General features: G+C 31.1%; 2 protein-coding genes and 1 non-coding gene across 6 annotated transcripts; 2 read left to right on the top strand and 1 right to left on the bottom strand.

Annotated features, from left to right (window-relative positions):
• The first annotated feature begins 3,734 nt into the window (after window positions 1-3,734).
• On the top strand, window positions 3,735-9,752 carry LOC107896589 (calmodulin-binding transcription activator 3). Of its 4 annotated transcripts, none has more exons than XM_016821785.2 (12): window positions 3,735-4,113; window positions 4,456-4,575; window positions 4,763-4,878; window positions 5,409-5,497; window positions 5,724-5,769; window positions 5,995-6,271; window positions 6,446-6,738; window positions 7,071-7,433; window positions 7,521-8,161; window positions 8,408-8,981; window positions 9,154-9,462; window positions 9,546-9,752. In XM_016821785.2, the coding sequence occupies exons 1-12, from the start codon at window positions 4,074-4,076 to the stop codon at window positions 9,600-9,602; spliced, it is 2,925 nt and encodes a 974-aa protein (XP_016677274.1). In that variant the 5' UTR covers window positions 3,735-4,073; the 3' UTR covers window positions 9,603-9,752. The 4 variants fall into 4 exon arrangements, with proteins under 4 accessions (XP_016677274.1, XP_016677275.1, XP_040933789.1 ...); XM_016821786.2 differs by having other exon boundaries at window positions 3,743-4,257; XM_041077855.1 differs by lacking the exon at window positions 4,456-4,575 and having other exon boundaries at window positions 3,743-4,113.
• A 537-nt stretch (window positions 9,753-10,289) lies between these two features.
• On the top strand, window positions 10,290-10,361 carry TRNAG-UCC (transfer RNA glycine (anticodon UCC)). Its single transcript has one exon. It is a non-coding gene; the product is annotated as a tRNA-Gly (tRNA).
• Window positions 10,362-10,374: 13 nt separating this feature from the next.
• LOC107896588 (1-Cys peroxiredoxin) lies at window positions 10,375-11,740 on the bottom strand. The gene is made up of 4 exons (XM_016821784.2): window positions 11,565-11,740; window positions 11,321-11,469; window positions 11,050-11,196; window positions 10,375-10,739 (listed from the first exon to the last, which is right to left on the bottom strand). The coding sequence occupies exons 1-4, from the start codon at window positions 11,680-11,682 to the stop codon at window positions 10,494-10,496; spliced, it is 660 nt and encodes a 219-aa protein (XP_016677273.1). The 5' UTR covers window positions 11,683-11,740; the 3' UTR covers window positions 10,375-10,493.
• Window positions 11,741-24,452: the final 12,712 nt, after the last annotated feature.

The following is a 24,452-nucleotide window of genomic DNA, read 5'->3' as shown; positions in this document are numbered from 1 at the left end:
TGCAACGATCATGGCTTTAGTAAGTTCTTCGACCCTACGGTTTTCCAATTTTTACTTAACCTACAACTTCAACCTATCCATAAAGAAGAAGAATGCCTCTTTTCACTTAGATAAGTGATTTAGAGCATCAATTTACTAAACGTTTTCACATACTCCCTAATTATGCCTTATTGCGAGAACTGATGCAATTTAGCCCGATCTCATTCTCGATATATTGGGGGTAAAATTGCTCATTGAACTCTTTTTGGAACTCTTCCCAAGTCTCAATTCCAATCCTGTCTCGCTTTTCATTTGTGGACCTACGACAACACCATAAAAAAATGACATCAGTAAAAATAAATAAAAGTAGTATATACCTTAGCATCATCATCCTTGATGCCCACGATACAAAAGCATTACTCTATTTCCCACAAGAAGTTGTCTACATCCCTCGTGGACTTTTACCCTTAAAATTTTTCAGTTTGGGGACATCAATCTTATGGATTGGTGTCACACCCAGCACCTATTTACCCACAACAACTTTGCACATAATGAGCTCTGCCTTGAGCTCCTCAATTTTCAAGTTCAAATTCGTCATTGTAGCTTTGTTTTCTTCTTTCATAGCTATCTTCTCAACTTCGAGAGCCTCATTCTTTTTTGTCAGCTTACCCACAACGGCATTGAGGAGCACTTGTAATGCGTTCATATTGGAACTAAGGGCCTCCGCCGCATATTCCTTAAGCTACTTTTTTCATCAGGTCCAGCTCATTAGTGTGTCCCTCTACTATTTCTAGTATTTCTGTCACTTCGCTGATGGATTCATTGTATTGACCACTCAACTTTTCAAAGTTGGCAACATAACCCTCAATTGCTATTTTTTTCTAAACCTCCCACAGGTCTCCATCAAAACATTCTACTCGTTTACTCCTTTCGTTATCTCAACTGGCACCTTCGAACTTTAGCTCGAATACCAACTGTCACAGGGCTAGAGCTTAAGTCTCGCAAACCACGTGGTCTTGGATGATTTCTTTGTTTCAAATCTGCCTAAGTCAGCCTTACTCTTGATAATGAGAATTCATAATAATTACATCAAATCCAATTACATCAATAACTGAAGTTAATGCCTATCTACAATATGAGAATACTAAGATATTTAAACCATATACATTCTTATCCTTTAGGATTTACAATAATTATCCTAATAATAGTACAAGTTATTGAAGTGTTTAAAAATTAACCAGGATCCATATAGATAGACCTCAAGTCTCTTCCAATCAATAGGCTGATGTTGTCAAGCCAAATAATCCCCAAGAATTATCAAGATGTGCCTTGATAGCAAACTCTTTTACACAACCTACTATAAATTTAAGCAGTACCAAGCACCAATCAACATTACTCCTTGACACTTCTCATAAATTCCCTTAACAGAATTTATTTATGAGTACCATGTAAATTAACTCTTAGCTGTTAACAACTATTATATACATTTTTTTTTATTCTTTTTGGATTTGTATCCACGTCTTTTGGCATAGATCTAATACTAATTTCAAAATTTTATGCTCATTTGTTACTCTCCTTTTTTTTCTTTCTCAATATTCATGACCTTTTCGTCCCAATCCCCTACAACTTCCCGTGTGAACTCAAGCCAGAACTCATTTGACTACTTTATTTTGTTGGGTGTTTTAAAAAGGAAACAAATTTAAAACGAATAGTTTAGGTGGGTTATTTATATTCATTAAAAAATTAAGTTGGATTCAATGATTAAATTATATAATTATTTTTATTCATAAAATATATTCACCTACCTTAAAAATTATTCATCAACACAAACAAATAAAAGTTGGGGAAATCTTTTTCTCACTTCTTTTTCAATTAATTATTTATTATACATTAAAATATGTGTTTAATCATTCTTTTTCTAAGCAATAAATAAAAATTAAATAATGTAAATAAATAAAATTATATTAAAATATATTAAATTGTTAATTATAAAATATCTTGAATTGAGTTTTAATTAATTTCTTAAATAATCTAGCAAACAAATTGAATTATTATTTTCAAATTAATCTCATTTCATTAAATTTAAAATAAGTTTGATAAAGTATTTGGTGTGCGAAAATATACTTGCGCTGATTTAAGTAAATTGAATTTAAATCTAATATTATTATATTAAATCTTTAATTAAATTAATGTCATGAGTCAATCAAGCTTTAATTTAGTGATAATATTATTAAAATGCTATTATTATGAAAGTATTTAATCTTTTTACATTTTATATAAAATAAATAAAAACTCAACCATAAAAAGATTTGAATCATAACACAATAAATTTTGAATCATTTAACTTTATTATTTCAATACAAAATTTATTTGATTTTATTACATTTTTTCACCCACAACCTCTTTTTATTTGAGACCCTTTGGTATTTGATAGATTTATTGAGCATCAATTAGTCTGAGTTAAATCAAATTCCTAAACAAGGACCCTTTAAACCCTATTTTTTTTATTTATTATTTATAACTCTTACTAAACTCAACACCTCACTTAAATATTGGTTAGAGTACTTAGGAGGTACATGTACTAAAGAGACCGAATTAGATTAGTCTCTTTATTATTAAATGAATCATATTAGGGCTAGTTTGACAATACTTTTGAAAAACACCGTGGAAAAATGCTATTGAAAAGTGCTTTTGAAAAGTTTAATTTAAAATTTAAGTGTTTAGCATTGTTATTAAAAAATACTTTTGAAAAATAAAATGTCCAAATATACATTTAAATAATATTTAAATTAGTTAATATTATTATATTTTAGTAAAAATATAAAAAAATTATTATAACTTGTTGTTAATATTTTAATATATGAAATATAAATTTTAAATATTTTTAAGCAATAAATATTAATTATTTATAAAATTTAATTAGAATATATAAACTATATTTTGAATATTTAAATATAACATTAAATATTTGTAATTAGTATTTTAAAAAATATTTTTAATTTTTAATTAATAATTTTAACACATTTGTAATTAAGCATCAAGAAAAAAAAAAAGGAAAGTATTATGTTATTTGATGGGTGAAAAAGTAATTAAGCATTAAAAGTACTTTTGGGAGAGGAAAAACTAAAAATTTTATCTTCTCCTTTTCAAAAATACTTTTGAAAAATACTTCTGAAAAACTAAAAATTCCAGCTAAAAGCAATTTGATTAGCACAACTTTTCTTCTAAAAGTGTTTTTAAAGGTCGAAGTGTTTTTTTAAGCACCGCAAAACAGCCCTTAGTCTATATATTATTAAAAGTAATCAAAAAAATCCAAATTATAATGAAATTAATATTTATGGTACAAAAATATCTTGAAAAATATTTTTTTAATTGCAGTTCAATTTTAAACTAAAAAATTTTATTTATAAAACCATAATTAAATATTAAAATATATCTTTTAACATAATAAATATTAGCTTTATTTTAATTCAAATTATTTATCGCTCACCGGTTAGTGACCTCAAAATCGGATAATCATTTCTTAAGGCTTAATTTAGGTACGCTTTTCAAAAATACTTTTTCCATCAATTTTTATTCCAAAAAAATAATTTATTGAAAAATATTTTTATTTCTAAAAAAACTGTGTGAGACTAAGAAGTACTTTTCTAAATTAGGCCTAAATTCATGATAATATATCAGTATTGTTGTATATTCGTTAGGAATAATTTATTGATTTAAATGATTATTTGTTAACAAATATAATGGAACATGTTGACTGACAATCCTCTTTTACGCTTTTTGTCAACTGTGGAATTCACGCGCTTCTCTTCCGCTTCCTCTTGTTATTTTGATTCTTTCTTTCCCGTGTTTCCATTTCTGCCATCTTCATTGAACACAAGGCATCTCCATTTGTCGATTTATTGTTGAAATTTATGTCGTTTCTTTGTTTTTGTTAATAAAACAATCCCCTTTCGGCTTTGGGTTGTTGTTGAAATCTCTTGAAGAACCCTTCTTTTCCTTTGCTTTCTTGGTTCTTTGGCAATGGTATACCTGAGGAGAGGTTGGGCGATGAAATCTGGTTTTATTTGGAGACTTTTGTTCGCTGATCAATAATGGCTCAAGGCAGAAGATATCTCCCCAGTCAGCAATTAGGTCCCCCTTTTTCTTTTTCCCAGTTTCTCTATCAAAATATGTGTCTTACAATGCCATCTTAATCATTCAAGTTCCTTCTTTTTCCCCTAAAGAAAGCTTCTTTTGACTGAAACAAAACCGACTTGCCTGACTTTATGGAATTTGGTTAGTAAAAGGCTGAAGGAATCATCATAATCTATGTTATTTGTGCTTTACATGCTTCTTTTTTCTTTTTTTTTTTAAACTTCTCTGCTATTTCTTTATTTCCTTCAATTGGTTGTCTTTAGTTTCTACTAATTCATTCATTCCGATTTAAGTGACTGTTTTGCATGTTTTAAATACTTAATAATTTGTTTGTGGCAGACCTTCAACAGATATTGCAGGAAGCACAACATCGTTGGCTTCGTCCTGTTGAAGTTTGTGAAATACTTGGCAACTACACCAAGTTTCGTTTATCAGACAAGCCACCTTCTAGGCCTTCAGGTAAGGCCTTCACTAGCTTTGTTTAGCCCCAAATGTTCTGCTACATTTGTTTCTATGCTTTGTGTAATTTTAGTTTAGTCTTTTCATCAACGTGCAAAGTTATGTCTTGTTAAAGTACTGCCATTTTTTCATGAACTTTGTGATGCCACATGCAAGTAGTGACCAAAAAGTGAAAACTTGTTTTCAGCTGGATCTTTGTACCTGTTTGACCGGAAAACAATTCGGTACTTTCGTAAAGATGGTCACGATTGGAGGAAAAAGAAGGATGGAAAAACTGTCAGAGAAGCTCATGAAAAGTTGAAGGTAACTTTTTTTTCTTTTCCATGATTGGTCCTAAGTGATGCAACTAGAATGTGAAAGGCTATATGGTTCACTTTCGCTGGACCATCTAAGATGTTACCATTTGGTTGCATGCGCTATGACAGAAACTAAATGAATGTGAAGAATGGAAAGAAAAAATTGGATATTCTAATTCCTATCCAAAAAATTGGATATTCTAATTCCTATCCATAACTCTAACCTTTTAACTTATGAATAAAAATTCCCCTAAAGTCACCTCTGTTAAGTGTTAGCCGTTGATAAGTAGATGATCTTTTACAAGCTCCAACTCTTTAACATTATATTATGGTATTAAGAGGTAAGCAGTTTCTATGAAAAACCTAATTCCTTAAAAGTTGATCAAATCGAGCCTTCACATCCCTGAGCCCATATTCTTTTATTGAGCACATTAATTTCTAAGGGCATCTATTATATCAAACTTGATTTCCGTATATTTCCATAAAACTTGTTCGTGTAACTTTTTAAGTGACTTGCTTTCTAATGGACTTTTGTAGATTGGAAGTGTGGATGTTCTTCACTGTTACTATGCACATGGTCAGTTTAATGAGAATTTTCAGCGACGTTGCTACTGGATGCTTGATGGGTAACCGGTTTTCTGACTATATTCACCAAAATAGTTTTTCTGGAATTGTTATTGGATTCTCTTGTTATGTTCCATTCATGTTCTCTTTTTTTGTAGCTCTTGTAGAGGGTAGCATTATTTCGATTTATTCCTTTAAAATATATATTTTAGTAACCCTTCTTTTGCAGTAATTACTTCCTCTGGTATTCGATGTTTTAAATATTCGTTGTTATCATTCTCTTTTCAGGCAGTTCGAGCATATTGTTTTTGTTCATTACAGAGAAGTAAAAGAGGTATCCACATACCCTCTCTCTGTCTTCTTAGGAATTAAGTTAAGATAAAGACTTTGCAAAGAATTCTTGTCCTTGTCCACGAGAAATGCTCTTTAGGTTGCAAATATCTTGGAGTGTCTGTGTTTTAACTCGTGAATTTGAACTGTTATTGGTTTGATTCTTTTTTTTATTTATTTACATGTGACAATTTATTATTATATAATATGATGGATCCCTTCTCTGCAGGGGTACAGGTCTGGAATCTCCTGTTTACTAGTGGACCCAGGATCACAGAGTGAAAGCCTGCAAACTGGTTTAGCTCCTTCCCTAACACATGAAAATTCACCTGCTGCTACTATTCAGGTATCTCCCACATCAACCAGCAAAATTGGTTGGAATGGGAAAACATTATCTTCCAAATTTGAGGATGTTGACTCTGGGGATGATCCAAGTGCCGTTGCTCCTGACCAACCTATATATGGTTCCAAGTCTTGTACTGCTTCAGTGGAGCCTGAAGTTGCTGGTAAGGTCAATTCCACATTGGAGCCCATGATATGTCGTTATCAACTTTAAAATAATAATTAAGCTTGAAATAGAAAGTAATAATCAAGCACCCTAAAACACAGGTCTTTAGTACTTTATTTTAGCAATCTTTAAAATCATGTAAAATCTTTGCTGATCACCCACCATTTTTCAGGTTTTCCAGAATCAGGGAGGAATCCTCCTGGTTCATGGCTTGGAGAATCTAATTTTAATCACAACACTGTATCTGGGTCATCTTTCTGGCCTGGCAGCCATCACTTGGCCACCAATAACATTAGCATGCTAGATCATAAGCTCTATGTTGAACAGCCTACGACATCTGACTTTATAACTAAGGAAGCACAGGTGAGACTGCATGATGGCTCAGATGCTGTAACATGTGGAGATAAGTTAATCAACGATGGAGATGTCCAAGCAGTTGGAGAATATCCGGAGAAACTAACCCAGGTCTGTTATGCTGAGTATATAGGACATCTGCATTATAGCATTGGGTCTTAGAACTTAGACCTATGTATGACAAATGCTTTAGAGGAGTATGCAATTTGTGCTTGGAGTTGTATAGCATGTAAATGCAAATCATGCCTTTTGTAACTTTTTGCAGCTTCAGTTTTGAAGTTAACACAAATGACAAGTATAATACTGTTCTTCTGTGTCTATTAACATAAGCCATCATCTTATCAGCTATGATATTGAGATGATGTCTAGAATCAATCCAATTTCCCTTGTATGTTTTTCCAGGCATGTTGAAAATTTATCAATTGATAGTTGACCTCCTGCAGGAGCTACAATCTCAGAATTATTCTGGTCCTGAAAAGGTAGTCTCCACTTCCATGCAAAACGAGAAGGAACCCAAAGGCATTGGTAAAAATTATGATGAACCAGGAGAGCTGAAAAAACTTGATAGCTTTGGAAGATGGATGGATAAAGAAATTGGTGGAGATTGTGATGATTCCTTGATGGCTTCTGACTCTGCCAATTATTGGAGTACACTTAACACTGAGACTGATGACAAGGAAGTGTCCAGTTTATCATGCCATATGCAGTTGGATATTGATTCCTTGGGTCCTTCTCTTTCTCAGGAACAGTTATTTAGCATTGTTGATTTCTCACCTGACTGGGCATATTCAGGTGTTGGAACAAAGGTACAGAAATATGATATGCATGTTTTGTGAAAGCATCATTTGTTTTCAGGAAATCATATTTATCCGTGAATGCTTTTTATGTTTTAGGTTTTACTTGTCGGAAATTTCTTGAAAAACAAGGAGCTTCCTATTGCTGCCAAATGGGGCTGTATGTTTGGTGAAATTGAAGTTTCTGCTGAGGTTTTGACTAACAATGTTATCCGTTGTCAAGTTCCTTCTCATGTGCCTGGACGTGTTCCATTTTATATCACCTGCAGCAACAGCAACAGATTGGCGTGCAGTGAGGTAAGAGAGTTTGAATATCGCGAAAAGCCATCTGGATTTTCATTTATTACAGCTGTTAAATGTACAGCACAAGAGGAAATGCACTTGCAAGTTTGTTTGGCAAAATTGTTACATACTGGCTCAGGGAGAAAGTGGTTGGATTGTTCTGTTGAGGAGTGTGATAAATGTAAGCTGAAAAGTAGCATATGTTCGATGGGTGTAGCAAGTGCAAATGATTGTATACAATCTAAAGAGGGTTTGATTCTGAATTTGCTAAAGCAAAAACTTTCTCAGTGGCTGATACACAAAGTCCATGAAGATGGCAAAGGTCAAGGAGTTATACATTTGGCTGCTTCTCTTGGTTATGAGTGGGCAATGAACCCTATAGTTGCTGCAGGCATAAGTCCTAATTTTAGAGATGCAAAAGGTAGAACGGCGCTTCACTGGGCATCATATTTTGGAAGGTCAAGACTTGTGCAATAACTTTCATATATCTAATTCATGTTATATATCCCTGTATATTCTATTACATATATAATCAGGATAAGGGCATCATATTTTGGAAGGTCAAGACTTGTGCAATATCTTTCACATAAATAATTCATGTTATATATCCCTGTATATTCAATTACATATATAATCAGGATAAAGCAAATAATGGTTTTGGTGGCTTTGTATTGATTGTCATTTTTTTAATACCCTTTCTCCAGAGAAGCAGCTGTCATTGCACTTATTAAGCTAGGTGCTTCTCCTGGTGCTGTTGATGATCCTACACCAAGTTTCCCTGGTGGAAGAACGGCTGCTGACTTGGCATCAAGTAGAGGGCACAAAGGAATAGCAGGATACCTGGCTGAAGCTGATTTGACCACCCATCTTTCTTCATTGACCGTTAACCAAAATGTGGTAGGCAATGATGCAACTACACCTGCACAAGAGGCCATTGAGACTTCTTCTGAAGTTGCTCCATGTAATGGGACATTAGATGACAATTGCTCATTGAAAGGGTCCCTTGCTGCTGTTAGAAAATCAGTTCATGCAGCTGCTCTGATCCAAGCTGCTTTTCGCGCTCGCTCAGCCCATTTAAGACAATTAACTAAAGGCAATGATGATATGTTTGAAATATCACTTGAACTAGGTATTCTTGGGTCTTTGAACAGGCTTCAGAAGACTAGTCATTTTGGAGACTATTTGCACACTGCAGCTTCAAAGATCCAACAGAAGTATCGTGGCTGGAAAGTAAGGAAGGAATTTTTGGAGATACGAAATCGGATTGTGAAAATTCAGGTACTTCACATCAACCTTTTCTTTTTCATATTAGGTAGGGTTATGGAAAGTTTCAAGAAATATTCTTTTACTCAGTGAGGTTGTTACTGATGTCTCTTGAGTAAGTTTTCCAAGCTGCTTTTTGTGTTTTCCTTTCTTTTGGTAAGTTCATTCTGGTTATCCTTAATTTCAGGCCCATGTGAGGGGACATCAAGTTCGCAAACAATACAAAAAGCTTGTTTGGTCTGTCGGTTTAGTTGAAAAGATAATCTTACGATGGAGGCGTAAAGGTGCTGGTCTACGAGGATTTCGGGTGCAAACTGCAACTGATAAGACAGTAGCAGGGATCGAGATAGAAGACGAATACGAATTTTTACAAGTTGGTCAACAACAAAAAGTTGATGGGATTGAGAAAGCTCTAGCAAGAGTGAAGTCCATGGCTCGTGATCAAGAAGCGTGCGAGCAGTACATGAGGCTAACTACAAAATTTGGGGAATCAAAGGTAAATTTTCAGCTTTTGGTGTAATAAAATATGGAAGGGTTTGAAGTTTGACTGTATTTGTTATAATGGTGAACACTGAACAGAATAGTGACAGAGGAAGCAGTGATAGCAGCAATGCGATTGTCAAGTCGAAGAGATAGCATAGAATTAGCATTAGCATTTGCATAGCATAGCATAGCTACTCTTGGTCTATATAGATGGGAATTGTCAATTACGGATATCTTACTTTTAACTAAAGCAAAGTGTATCAGGATTTTTCTTTTATTAAAAAGAAAGTATTTCTACTCGAATACCGGATTAGTTCCCCCCAAAATCTTTTATTGTCCCATTTTTCCATTTTATATTTTCTTCCCAACAAGCCAATTCAACAGATGTAAAGATTGTAGTGACATTTCTGTTGCAATGACATAAGTTGGATATGAAAAATACAAACAAGAAAAGGAGCAAGGACAATTAATTAACCATTGTTCTATACGGCCACAAGTGGCCAGAAAAAAGAACAGTCGAGCATTTTCTGGTATCGGGCGCCAAATGGGTTGTTCTATTTCAATGGATTAGTAAAAGAACTGAAAAATGCAGAGTGCGGTGCTACGAAGTGCAAAGATGAGTTGACGTTTTGGTGAAGGCTGCATATCTTATGTATATATATGATAAGCCATGTTAAAAATTGGGGGTAGGTTTGTGTTGAAGGATGGTTCACTATTTTTAAAGCAGAGAGCTTGATCGTTATTGTTACATTTTCGCTTATTAATTTCATTATCGGTTTAATTTTTAATCAAGATTTTAATTATTTAATAACAATTTTGAAGTCTTAATTCTGTCAACAAGCGTTTGTAGTCCAACGGTTAGGATAATTGCCTTCCAAGCAATAGACCCGGGTTCGACTCCCGGCAAACGCAGTGAAAAATCTAGTTTTATCCAAGTACAACTTTTTTATTATTATTTAACCGAAATTGCAAGCGGTGCTTACATGGTAAAACTTGAAAGACAAGAGTTGGAGTGCAAAAGTTCTTAACCATGACATATGTAATTCAGACGTTAGTGAAGCGCAGGTAATCCTTCCCTGATGGAAGGTTTTTGGTCTCAAAACCTCGAGGGAACATTTTTTTGGCTTCCTCGTTGGGCACCGATGGCGAAATCACTACCGGCTCCCCTTGTTTCCAGTTCGCCGGTGTCGCCACTTTGTACTGCGATGTCTTCTGCAGTGAGTCCACTGCCCGCATCACTTCATCCATGTTTCGCCCTGTGGTTGCTGGATACAGAAAGCTCAGCTTTATCTACATCAACACCACCATTATTTATTTGGATTAATTTTATTATAAGTCCTGAAACTATAATTAAAAATTCTAATTTGGTCCTCAAATGAAGATGTATAATCCACATATTTTAAAAATATGTGGCAACAAATTTGTAACATTTAAAATTTAAACTGACAGTTAATTGGACGAAACCCTTATGATTAATAAAATATTGATACTTACAGAAAAATTAGAATGTTTTGAAATTAAGACCAATTCAAAACGAAAACCAGACCAAGTTAGGGACCTTCGATGTAATTGACCATATGTAGTTTGAAGATGACTTCACCTTGTTATCAGAGCCCACGATATGCAGAGCTCTGGATGGGAGCTCGCTCCCTGAAGAGTCTCTTTCATTTGGGTCCACCATGTTAAGTTGCTTAATGATCTCTCTCCTGGGATCTGCCACGATTGGGTATGCCACCTTGCACCCAGGCTGCCATGCCAGCAATAAACAAACAAACAAACAAACAAACAAACAAACAAACAGCGGCCATTTTTACAACCATCTTACACTTCCTAACTTCAAATTAAAAATAAATAAATAAAGAAAAGGTTACCGTGTAGGCTTCAACATCTTTGATCCACTCCTTGTGTGACTGCACATCGTCGCAAGAGAAACCTAGAAGCTTAATCCCTCGTTTTTCAAACTCAGGCAGGTAAGCCGCCATCTTCCCCAGTTCCGTTGTACACACAGGAGTGAAATCAGCTGCATGCAAAAAAAAAAAACCCATAAATTAATGAAATGAAATTTCAAGACAAATACAAAAATAAAAAAGAAGAAGCATAGATAGGTGGAGTTACAAGGATGAGAGAAAATGATGGTCCACCCATTGTTGAAGTAGTCATGAAGGTTGAATGTTCCGTGGGTGGTTTCAACTTCAAGGTTGGGCACTGTGTCTCCAATGGTGAGGCCTGGCATTTTTCTTTTTTAGACAAAATGAAGACTGCTGCAACTGTTGGTGTGGAAAGTGGGAGGAGGAAAATGAATATTTATAGAAAGTCAAGGGCTGCTGCATGAAGATTACGTGGCGACAGTGTATACACCCTATTGAAATTCACTTCATTGTCCTTCTCCCACGTCTGCTTTTCTTTTTCTGTCTTTTAAAGTTTTTTGTTTTCATTATCATTTGTTGACAAGTCGGATATATTTTATTTATATTTGTACTATTTCTCTTTTGGGTTAAAACTAAATACAGATATTATTATTTCACTTCAATGGCTCGGTACATTCATCTTGCAAAATTTGTCCCACAGAGACGATGTCAAAGTTTGAAAGGAATCATGGACCCAATTTTTTATTTTTTAAAAAAGTTTCCTACTGTTAGTTTAAATAAAATATATTTTCGTTGATTTAATGTAATTAATTTTACATTGAGATTAATTTTAAAATTATATATTAATTTTGATTTAAGATATAATTATATATATGAATTTTAATTGTAGTTTAAATATATACTTAAAATTTTAATGTTAATTTAATCATATACATTTAAAGAAATAAGTACATCAATTTATTTTTATATTGAATAAATATAATTATTTATATATGCAATATATAAACATAAAATAATATTATATTAATAATTATGTTAATAATTTATATGAATTGGATCAAATAACAATTTTATATATAAAATTACACATTAAACTAGTTTATATATAATTTTATGATTTAATCCTTTTACATTTGGTTTTGATCAATTCAACCCTTTAATAAATCAAAATATTAATTTTTTTATACCAATTGAAATTTTCGATTTATATTGATCTAATTCTATCCAAGTTTAAATGTATTGGCCTAAATAATACGCAACAATTGATGCATTAACAAAGTTGAAGAGAAAAACTAAAAAAAATTTTGGGTCAGGCATTTTTTTTTCACATTAGGATTTGAGGTTTTTTTCAAGTTAAGTATTAAATTTGGTAATTATTCTCGTATTAGGATAAAGACTCGACAACTTTTTCTATATTGAGGCCTGTATTTTTTTGGTCAAAGTTAAGTTTTAAAATTAGCAATTATTTTCACATTTGGGCTTGAACTTAACTATTGTTTCTACATTAAGACTTGAACTTTAGGATTTTTAAAAACTAACTTAGATAATAATAATAATAAGTTGAAGTCCTAACATGAGAACATTTGTCAAGTTCAGGACTTAACTTGGAAAAAAAGTTTAAATCTCAATGTGGGAACAATTGTCAAGTTCAAGACTTAACTTGGATAAAATAAACTCAAGCCTCAATTTGAGAAAACTTGCTAAATTTAAGTCCCAAAATTGTGATTTAACCATATATTATTATCATTTAAACTTTAAAGATAAAAAAAGTAACACATAATTTAAAAAATGGAAAAAAATTATATAATTGATGAGTATATTTTATATTTGTGAATAATGAAATTTTATTTATGAAATTGATTGATAAATATTTAAATTTTATTTAATTTCATTTATCATATATTTGTAAATATTTTATATATATTAAATATTTAAAAAAGTATATTTAAATTTTAAACACTTTAAACAAACCAATACTATTACGTTTTAGTTTTAGTAAAAAAAAAATTACGTATCCTAGCATGCTATTGATTTCCTTAGTTTGGCTTCTTAATTTTTTATTTTTTTATTTTTACTATCTTAAAGTATAGATGTAGGGCTAAATTTGTTAAATATGCAGTTTTTCTTTTTTCAAAATATGCCTGTATTTTTTTTTGAAAAATTAAGGAAATAGGTTAATTTTTTAGAGGGTGTGTGAAAACGCGTCCAGCTATCCTCTCAGTTGGCAGGAAAGGGCGCCCAACTGGGCGCATTGGATCATTTGTCCTATATGCGCAAATCAAAATTAGGTGGATATTTACTCGGTGTAGCTGATAAACCTAAAAAAATTGAATGAAAAATTGATGAAACCCATTCAGGAATAAGAAAATGACATATGTGATTTGGATTGAATCCCAATGAAAAAAATCAATGAAAAGTTTGTGATAAGTTTAGCGAAATTTTTCTATATTATAGATTATAGGAAAATGGATCAAAACTTATCTTTCTTTAATTTAATTTTGAATTTCATTTTATTTAAAAAAAATATAAGAAAAAGCCCCTTCGTTAGAAATTAGAAGTTACAAAAGGCATACTAGAAAAATTTCAAATTCTCAACGATCAAATTTCAAATTTGACCAACAGTAAAATTATAAATGGCCTAATGGTAACTTTTTTCCTATATAAACCCAAGCCATTTTCCATTGTTTTCACTCAAATCCAATTCTCTCAATTCTCTCATGATTATTCCAAATTTTCTAATAAAGTTCTATAAAAATATTCTAGTTTTACTTTATTATTTCCTAAATTATTCATTTTAATTTAATTTCTCACTAATGACAAGTTCTCTTATTCGTTTCGACGACAAGTAGGGGTGTTTAAACGATTAACCAAACCGAACTAGTATTAATCGAATTAACAGAACTTTTTAATCCTTTAACCGTTAATCAACCGAAATATTTCGGTTAATTCGGTCAGTTAACCGAAATTTATATGTTTATGTTTTTTAGTTAAAAACAAGTATAAAACATATCAAAAAAAATTAAATTGATAATGTTCATTTGACCGAATTATCCGAATTAAAACTACGTATAATTTGCATTATTAATTATTAAGTTTGGTTAATTCGATTAATTACCTGATTTCGAACCAAATTAATTGATAATTGAACTTCCAAAAAATCAATAACCGAACTCCGACCAAATTAGATCGGTGCGGTTAGTTAATTTAGTTTGAACCGAAATTTGAACACCTTTAATAACAATCACATTTTCAACGCACAATTAGCAATGATAAGGAATTTTTTTTATTTTTATTAATTGTAATTAAGTTACTTTTAAAGTTTTTAAATTTTTTAAATTTATAATTTATTTTTATTGATTTAAATAGGTTGATGATCGAGTTTTGGAGAGGTTCATACACAATCTACCAAAGAGCACATCTAATGCAATTCATCTTCATCTGCAATATGCGGGATTCTTAGATGCATCTCATATGCTCAAGGGCTGTAAATTGGATTCCACACTTATCAGCGCATTGGTGGAAAGATGGAGACTCGAGATATACATATTCCATCTTCCATGCGGTGATTGTATGATCACAGTGGAGGACATGATTTTACAACTGGGCTTATCGATGGATAGACGAGTCGCTACGGGGCGAGTTATCGTTGCCGGTAAGGAGGACCTTTGCGACAAACTATTAGGGAAGGTGCTGAACAAGTTTCAAAGTGGCCGAATAGAGATCAAATGGTTGGAAGATAATTTTGGTGAACTTGATGAGTACATGATTGCCCTTGAAAAGAACAATACGCCTGAGCATTCATCCTAAGGTTAATCGGAAGCCTTCTAATGCCCGATAAATCTCAAATTTTGGTACACATAAGGTGACTGCTATATCTGGTCGACTTCAAATTTGTGTTCAACTCAATTGGGGATCAGTCTTGTTGGCCACGTAGTAACGAGAGTTGTGTCGGGTGACAGAACTGGATAAGATATCAATCGGTGGTTGCCTACTCCTGCTGCAGTCATTGGCGTGGTGGCGGTTACCATTTTTACTTCCCTGAGTCGATATACCTTATACATTCCCACTAGCGACAGGGTAAAATTCATTTGATAATAATATAGTTATCATAGTAAATGTTATATATATATGTTTGAATTAACATATTGTTTGAATAGGTGGAACTTTAGGCCGAGTTATGTGGGACTATCGAAACAGCTCAAAGATATCCAACTACTATTAGATCAACGTTCGGAAACCGAGGTTAGTTATTGAATTTCCCAAACATATAATAATTACGTAATGATTTGAAATTTAAAATTTAAAAATTTTATTGTGTACTACAATTTGAATGGATATCATATGCCAATCTGACAATCGTAGAATGTATCCCACTAGAAAATTTGGTCAATTGAAATATGTGGGACGTCATTGGTAGTTTACACAATGATGAAGATGCACAAATCTGATTGAGTGATGCAGCAATTTGGATGGAGACAAAATATTTCGCTGCCACTGCAAGACATTAAAGCACTGCACAAGCTTGATTTGTGGAAGAAAACCGACGAAGATTGGCGGGAATTCCACAAGGAATATCAACATTTGGAAACGTAGGAACGATTTCATACCTATGTGCAAACCTTTTTTCACACCGAAAATAGAGACCTCTACGGAGCACATGCCATGGTTTAGACTTCACGGGAAGCCATATCTACTGTTGGTAGAGGTAAAGAGTAGGAAAATTCGTCCGAAGAGGCCATGACAACCGCCCTAGAATCCTAGGTTCAGAGCACGTGGTGTGACAGGTTCGTCATCTGCTCCAACCCAATAAGGGGCACCGACGTCTACACCACATCCCGGTGAAATTTTCTTTATATTTTCTTAATCTTTTCCCTAACCCCATGTATTTTACACAAGCACCCCACTATGCACCACCGCAACACCCTGCATCTACACCTCCTCTAGGTGTGTTTTTCGCGGCACCTCCATCCCCAACATATTACGCCCTAATGATGACATCGATGCTAACACCAATATCAATGTATCCACCAATAACAATGATTTCAAGATATTATCCGCAACTGGCTTATGTAACATCGTACACTTATCCGCCGGTAGTGTCGCAAACACCTCCTGCGTCATTGTTTTACCGAGGTGGCTCTTATTCACAACCACCTTCTCGTAGAATAGAGGAGACACGATGGGAGGCTAGGATGACACCACACTCAACCACGGAGAAAGAAGATGAAGATGAAGAGGGGGTTACGAGTTTAAGTTTTTTGGATACCCGGAGATGATGCTTTAAAAATACCATACATAAGTTTGAGGGCATAATCACAAGGAAAAGTTGAGGGACTTCTTGATGTAATCAGCTTATTATTTTTCCCTATCTCCACCAAAGGCGGTATCTTTAACCTCAGTCTTATCCGAAATCCGAGGTTGAGTTTGAGGCAAGATGACTCTCAGAAGGGGAACAATTGTGATAGTGGAGTAAAGGTGAAGCTCTTTTCGGTGTGACAACATTTGTCATTATTAAAAAACGCATTAATAACTACAACCATTGTCGTGCCAACTTGAGTTTTACCTCTACTTTGTTGAAACATCCATTCTCCCCCTAAGAGTCCTCTTGCATCCAACTCAGTCTCAGGCTTTATATAAGAAGAAAGGTTAAAGATACTGTCTTTTGTAGAGATGTAAGAAAAAAATTATGTTGATTACACTAGAAAGCCCCTTCATTTTTTCCTATGATTATGACCTCAATCTTATATATGGTGTTTATAAGCCACCATGTTCGGGTATCCAAAAAGCTTGAACTCATAACTGCATAACGACTGGCAACTGGCTCCGAGTTATACTCTAACTTGTGACCGTCTAACGACCGTCAACTGAGACCTTTACAGACATTTCAACTTATGACCATATAAAGCATCACCACCATGAAACCTGACTTCCATAAGACGAGCTTCTAAGTTAATGGTCCCATCCCGACATGCCATATGAAATATGTGTGTCTTCGAACGTTATTGCATCCGTAGCAACTCAAACCTACCTTTAAGCTTTCGAAATGTCTACCTCAAATCCCAAAAATGTAAAAAACCTTGAACCATAAAAGCCCTAAACTCGTAAAAACCCCTGAAACCTATAAAACATAAATATTCAAAACTGTATAAACTAAAACCTTTAAACCTAACACCCCAACTTTAAAAATACATAAACCTTAAAATCATAACTTTTCAAATACCTAACCATATAAAACCCTAAAGGAAAATATCGACCAATAAGAGAGAAACTGGACGCGTTTTCTTGCCAACTAAGAGGAAAACGTGTCCAACTAGGCGTGCTTTCTTGCCAACTGTGCAAAAAATACGTCTAACTGGACTATGGATGAGCAAAATTCGATTCGATTCGATTCAAAAAACTCGATAAAAAATTCAAATTTTGAATTAAATAGTTCGAGTTATTTGAGTTAATCAAGTTACTTGGATCAACTCGAATAAAAAATTAAATTTTTTGGTTTAACTCGAATATGAATTACACAATTCGAGTTATTTGAAAGTCTAAATAAGAAAAGGCAAAACTACGTCGTTTTGATAAATGTTTATTTTTTCAATGTTAAAAGTCAAAATCATTAATTTAAAAGGCAAAATTATGTCATTTTGATAAATATTTACTCATTAAGTTAAAACGCAAAATCATTATATTGTTTATGTAGTTAAATAATCTTGTACTTCGTCTACTAGTTAAATAATCGGTCCATGTAAATGCAATATAATAGGATTCGTTAACTCGACTTAACTTAACTCGAAATTTTTTTACTCGATTCGATTCGATTCAAAAAAATTCAAATTAAGTTTGGTTGCTAAAATAGGATTCGTCAACTCGACTAACTCAAAATTTTTTGACTCGATTCCACTCAACTCGACCGAATACTCACCCCTAAACTGGACGTGTTTTCACACACTCTCTCCAAAATCGATCTATTTCCCTAATTTAAAAAATGACCTGTTTTAATATTTTTTTGGCAATTTTGGCTAATTTAGCCTAGATATATTGATGTTTATCCCATCAATATTTTTTTTTTCTCATTAGTGAATTATTTAGTTTCAAATTATAAATTTAGTAATACTTTTGGTATTTTTTATAGGAATTTTTTGTTTAGAGATCATTTTTTAATATTAATTTAAGTCTTTTCATATTATTATTTTTATCAATAAAGTACCTCTAATTATATTAATTATTAAATTTTGATATAAACTCTATTGCTATCCATAATTTTTTAAGTTTTAAGTTAAAGGAGATAATATGTGTTTTAATATATTTAAATTCACATCCTTTTGATTGTCTTATTGTTGGTGTTAATTGAATTATTAAATAATTTATATATAATTTAATTCTTTTTGTTAGATTTAATCAATTGACACGAAGGTATTGATTTATGTTTTTCATTTCAACTAAATTTTATACTTTTAAAAATATTTTTTATTTTTTAAAGATAATTTTTTAAATTTTAAAAATAAATTAAATTATAACTTGATATTTATGTGGCAATCCACATGTATGTCATGTCATCAAAGTTAAAAAATATTAATTTTTCATAAAAAAACAAAAAAATAAATAAAAAGCTAAAATGTCTCTCTCTTTCTTTTTTCTTTTTCTTTTTGTAAAGTTAAAAAACTAAAAAAGTCATCATGCCAAAAAAAGTGCTATTAAGAGTTAAAAGGTCGATTTTAAATATGATATCGAAAAAGTAAAAAATAAATTAGGTGAAATCATATTCAAATTTATTAATATTTCGATAGATAAAAATAAAATTCAAATAATTAATATAAATTATTGTAAAATTTTGATTTGAATATATAAGTCATATTTTTCATATTAAAATCACATATAAATATAACCCTTACAAATTAATGAAAATCATAGTTGATGGAATCATTTATTTAAATTCAAAGTATCCATTTTTTAAAATATATATTTAAAAAATTAAGTAATGATATGACACAATATTAAAATGCCATGTTATCACATGAATTAAAATTGAAAAAAATTATTAAATTCTAAAACTAATAAAAAATTAAAAAAAAACAAATTTAAGGATAAATATTACATTATCTTATAAATAAATTATTTTTTTGTCTATGTATTATGTCTTTCATTTTTTATCTTCCTGTAACACTGATCGAAAGTAGTATAACGTGACTATTGGAATTAGACTGACCTCTAGACAAGGACATAGGTAGGGGGCTGGCAAGGGCCCGACCCTCCTAAAATGGAAATTTTTTTATTTTGGTTCTTTAAAATTTTTAAAATTTTAAATTAGTAAAGGTAAAAATATATTTTAGCATCTCTAAAAATGATAAAAATTTGATTTAACCTTTTAAAAATTATAAAGATATATACTATTAAAATGATAAAATTATATTTTTTTACTATTATAAAAATTACAATTTAATTTTGACTATTATAACTTCACCCATAAAATTTCTCCTCTCTTATTTATTTTCAATTATTCTTAATCTTATATGTTTTGAATGTTTAATCTATGGGTGGATGGCACAAAGATTTCATAACATTTCCTCATCTTAAAATAATTTTTTTTAATGTCAATATGTTTTCCAATTTGTTTCGAGGATATTCTCAATTTGAAAGATAATATCTGTGAATCTTTTTAGAAATTAAAAAAAAAATCATATCATGCATGTGATTTTCTTTTATAACATTGTGTATAAAAAAGTATCATTCAACTTTTACATGGCTGAGAATAATCAACCATAAATATTATTTTTATAAAGTATATTTTCTATATATTTTAAGTAATAATCTATAACATATATAAAATCACTGAGTTATGCAAAACTCGATTAATTTTTTTTATTAATTATCAATAAAAGTAATAATTTTTAAATCGGAGAATGATTATTTGGATTAACTAATTACATGTTTTTTTTATATCATTATAAAATAATGGTAAGTTTGCACCTTTAATCTCTCTACTATGCTCACATTTGAGATTTAATTTTTATATTTTAATTTGACATAATTTGATCGTATACTTTTACAATGACATTAGCTAGTCCACATAATTAACATCTTTAATTATTATGATTAAAATGATGACGTGAATTTCTCTTAAAAATACCTTTTTAACACAAATAAATATATTTCTTGCATGAAGTTGGGATTGAATTAAGAGTATCAACTGTTTTGACTTACTAATGATAATATGTAAATGAACTAAACCATATCAAATTGAAGTATAAATACTAAATCTTACATATGAACATAGAGAGAGGGACCATAATCATAATTTGATCTAAAGGAATCCATGTTTAACATAATCATTTGTCATTCAATTTAATAAAAAAATTTGACATTTAAAAAAAGATTATTTTTTAATTTAGGGAAAACTAATCCCCAATGTCATTAAACTATTAGCAAATTTACGTTCTGACCACTCAACTTCAAAAAACTACAAAATGATCAATAAAATATTCAAAAGTTTCCAATTAAGTCATTTGGTTGTTAAAATGGTTGTTGTATGACCTTCTCTATTCACACTTTCTACACCAATTGAAAGCTCTCATTTCATTTCTTTTATATAGTTCATTTTTTTTTCATAAAATAGCTTTTAACATTAAGAATCTGCAACCAAAATCAAACAACTTTTTTTTTCTGATCTTCGACATTGATCGTCAGATCAACTTGGATTTAATGTATGTTTTTCTACTCATCGATGGGTACTGATCCATCGTACTAATCGTCAAATCGTCGCTTGGAGCTCGTTAATCAAACTTAAAAAAGAAAGAACCTTAACAACAGTAACTTAAATAAAAAAAAATTAATAGGAAAACTTTCAAAGAGTTCAATAACTATTTTGTGACTTGAAGTTAAATGATCAAAATGTATTTACTAATAGTTTAATAACCTTGGGTGATGTAACAAAAAAAGAGATCCAAACTAATGATTTACAAAACCAAACAATTAAGTTTTTATAATAAACATTTGTGTAAGAGCTTAAAAGAAAATGGTGCTGTTAATAATATCTCCACTCAGTTATTTTATCTTTATCCATCGAATCGTGAATTTTAGTCTGTGGGCAGATGGTACAAAGATTTCGTAACATTTTCTCATCTTATAATAATTTTTTTAATGCCACTATGATTTTTCCAATTTTTATAGATTACTTTTAAAGACAATATTGTAAATTTCTTTTTTTTTAAGAAAAAAACTCATACACGATAATTGACTTATTTTAAAAAAACAATATTAGAAAATTCAAACATATTTGAACTTTTACATGGATTAGAATAATCAACCAAAAATGTGTTATTTTATTTTAATAAGCCTAAATTGACCGGCTTGAGTAAGGTGTTTTCTTTTTTAAAATTTTATATCAATTTTATTATTTATATTTGGGATTTGGGATTATCTCTCTCAATAATATTGTTTTCAAGACTCAAACCTGCATTCTTTATTTGAAAATATAATGTATTTTACCATTACACCTAACACTTAAACTTGATAGCACTTTCTATCACAACTATTGTTTACAAGATTTAATCCACGATTTAACACTTAAAAATATACTTATTTTCTCACTTTGGTATCAAAATACTCATTTCCTCTATTATAGGTTTTGGTCCACCAATAACTATTGGGTGCAGTAGTAAGAAACATTGCATTCCCAAGAGTAGAACACGAATCTTAGAGACGACATTGTTGAGAAGAGTAGTCATAAACCCCGAATATAGATCTTAAAACAAACTATGGAGGATAATAAATAAATAAATTTTGGTCCAATTTTATAATACCTAGTTAAAAAAAATGTTAGGCAATAAAAATACGGCACATGACAATCTTGTATCAAACATTTTAGGACACCCTGCAGAACAAGATCGCAAGTTTGTCAGTCTCCTTTGTCCAAGCTTATTTTAGGGGTGAAAGAATTTATATATATTTATATTTTAAAATAGTTTTGTATATTTTAAATTTCAAAATAATAATATAAAAAATTGTTTTGAGGTTGTTTTGCTGGAAATCAGTTTATAAAAACATAAAAACACCCAAAACATCCAATAAGCTAATACTAAATGATAAGGACGGGTGTGGAATAGGATCGTAAGTTTGTCCAAGTTACAGATTTGAGTTAGGGCTCTAGACAATCGAAAAAAAAATTTAAAGTTCGGCTCAACCTGAAACACAAACAATCCAAGGATAGCAACAAAATCAAGTAATAAAAGAACAAGAAAACCGAATTAAAAATTAAGGTTCTTGAAAGAAACTAAACTAGTCAAGGAAACATTTGTTCTTAATGAATTTTAAACGAAATAAGGCTGCCAATTAAGTGAAAACAAAGAATTTGAACAAATTTGAAGAATAAAGACTAAAATAAAATGAAATTAAAAGAACATATCAAAAACAAGGTTTGGCAAGCCAAGAACAATCAAGAACCCAGTATTTGAAGTGATTTGGTCATCCTTGATAAAAAAGAAGTTGTCGAATTGAGATATAAACAAAAGAAGCAAAACAAATTAGAAATTGAATGAAAATAATTGAAAAAAGAAACCAACAACAAATGAAGGTAGGGTCGACCAAAATGAGTCCAAGAATGAGTAGAATAAGATTTCTTGGAAGAAAAGAAATCATTCTTGAACTCAAAAGAAGCCTCCAATTAGATCTGAAATGAAAATAACAAAAGCAATTTAGTAGAATGAAGAATTAAGCCAAAAGCAAATTGTTTTGTAACAAAAGATTTCAAACAACAAGAAAAGCAAAGAAATCCTATTTTTAGATGATTCTTAATGAGAGAAAATAGGAGAACACCCCTCTTGATTGAAAGAAGACCTAGAATTAAGTAAAATCAAATATTAAATTCAAAGTAACAAGAACAAAATAGAAAAACAAATAAAAGAAAAAAGAGTGATGGAAAAGATGAAGATGGCATGTGGAAATTCCTAACGAGCCTTGGAAACAAGATGAATGCACAACCCCCTTCAAAAGGCTCTAATTTCCCCTCCAAGAAAAATTCTTTGACAAGAAAATGCTTGAAGATGATTCACACAAACTAAAAAGATTATTAAAACTCTTCTAAAAAAAAACTTAAAGGGAAATTCTTCAAAAAAAAAACTTAAAAAAAATTCTTCAAAAGAAAACTCAAAGAGAATTTTATTAACTCAAAGTGAATAATGAATGAATGAATAAGTAGGGGCGACGCGCTACTTATAGCCTCTCAACCCCTAACTAATCTCTTAAATTTAAGTAATACGATAAGTACACCAACTAAGTATGACAACTCATCAACTAACTAATTAACTAACTAATTAACATGAAAAGATGTCTAAATGTGGAAATATGATAGGGCATTTGTCCAAGGGTCTAAATGGGCTTATTGAGCCAAATTTTTACACACCGATCCACTTATTAAATAAAATTGGATAGAAAAATTAAAATGTTGACAAATTAGACTTGTAACAATCTGATTTTCAGTGATGCTGGAAAAGGTGATTTTAAAATCCCATTTTCATAAACTGGGTCCGTAAATATTAAATATGAATATTTATGGGGTTGGTATAAAATTATATTAAAGTTTGGTGTTAGGATCGTCCCGATTAAGCAACGAACAAGTAAAAATAGTAGAAGAAATTGAGAAAATGAACACACAAATTTAACGTGGAAAAACCCCTCAAAAGAGGATAAAAAACCACGGGCAAAGATAATTTTACTATAATGGCAAAAGAATGAAGAGTACAAAAGATGGAGATAAAAACTAAACCCCGAAAACCCGAAAAACAAAGAACCCTCAAACGTAAACACAAAATTCTCTGAATGTGTTATGAGTTCTAATCTAATGGGTGTCTCTTAATTCTAAGATTGTAAAGGAGCCTATTTATAGGCTAAATTAGTAAGTCAAATAAACTATACTAATAAATGCTAAATATATTATACTAATAAATACTAAATCTTCTAGAAAGAAAATATATTTTTGTTTAACTTGACTTGCAAGCAATCTCTTAGAATTTGGGTCACATAATTCTAACATTTGGTCCAATAATTTTGTTGAATTAATAGTTAATTTAGGTGTTGGAACTAAATTGTAAAAGTCCAATCTCTATAGGTTTTTAATTGGCCAAAAGCTTAAGGACTTAAATTGCAATTA

This window comes from Gossypium hirsutum, chromosome A10, assembly GCF_007990345.1.
Source record: "Gossypium hirsutum isolate 1008001.06 chromosome A10, Gossypium_hirsutum_v2.1, whole genome shotgun sequence".
In the NCBI taxonomy this organism is placed as follows: domain Eukaryota; kingdom Viridiplantae; phylum Streptophyta; class Magnoliopsida; order Malvales; family Malvaceae; genus Gossypium; species Gossypium hirsutum.
The sequence above is the reverse complement of the archived record's forward strand: the minus strand, read 5'-3'. Positions and strand labels throughout refer to the sequence as shown.

What these genes read in the sequence shown, in the direction of transcription:
- LOC107896589 (XM_016821785.2), top strand. Translation starts at nt 4,074, where the DNA reads ATGGCTCAAGGCAGAAGATATCTCCCCAGTCAGCAATTAG. An exon ending in TGCTACTGGATGCTTGATGG is followed by an intron (nt 5,498 to 5,723) that starts GTAACCGGTTTT and finishes TTCTCTTTTCAG; the next exon opens with GCAGTTCGAGCATATTGTTT. An exon ending in ATCGGATTGTGAAAATTCAG is followed by an intron (nt 8,982 to 9,153) that starts GTACTTCACATC and finishes CCTTAATTTCAG; the next exon opens with GCCCATGTGAGGGGACATCA.
- LOC107896588 (XM_016821784.2), bottom strand. Translation starts at nt 11,682, where the DNA reads ATGCCAGGCCTCACCATTGGAGACACAGTGCCCAACCTTGAAGTTGAA. An exon ending in AAGATGTTGAAGCCTACACG is followed by an intron (nt 11,197 to 11,320) that starts GTAACCTTTTCT and finishes CTGGCATGGCAG; the next exon opens with CCTGGGTGCAAGGTGGCATA. An exon ending in TCGTGGGCTCTGATAACAAG is followed by an intron (nt 10,740 to 11,049) that starts GTGAAGTCATCT and finishes GTGTTGATGTAG; the next exon opens with ATAAAGCTGAGCTTTCTGTA.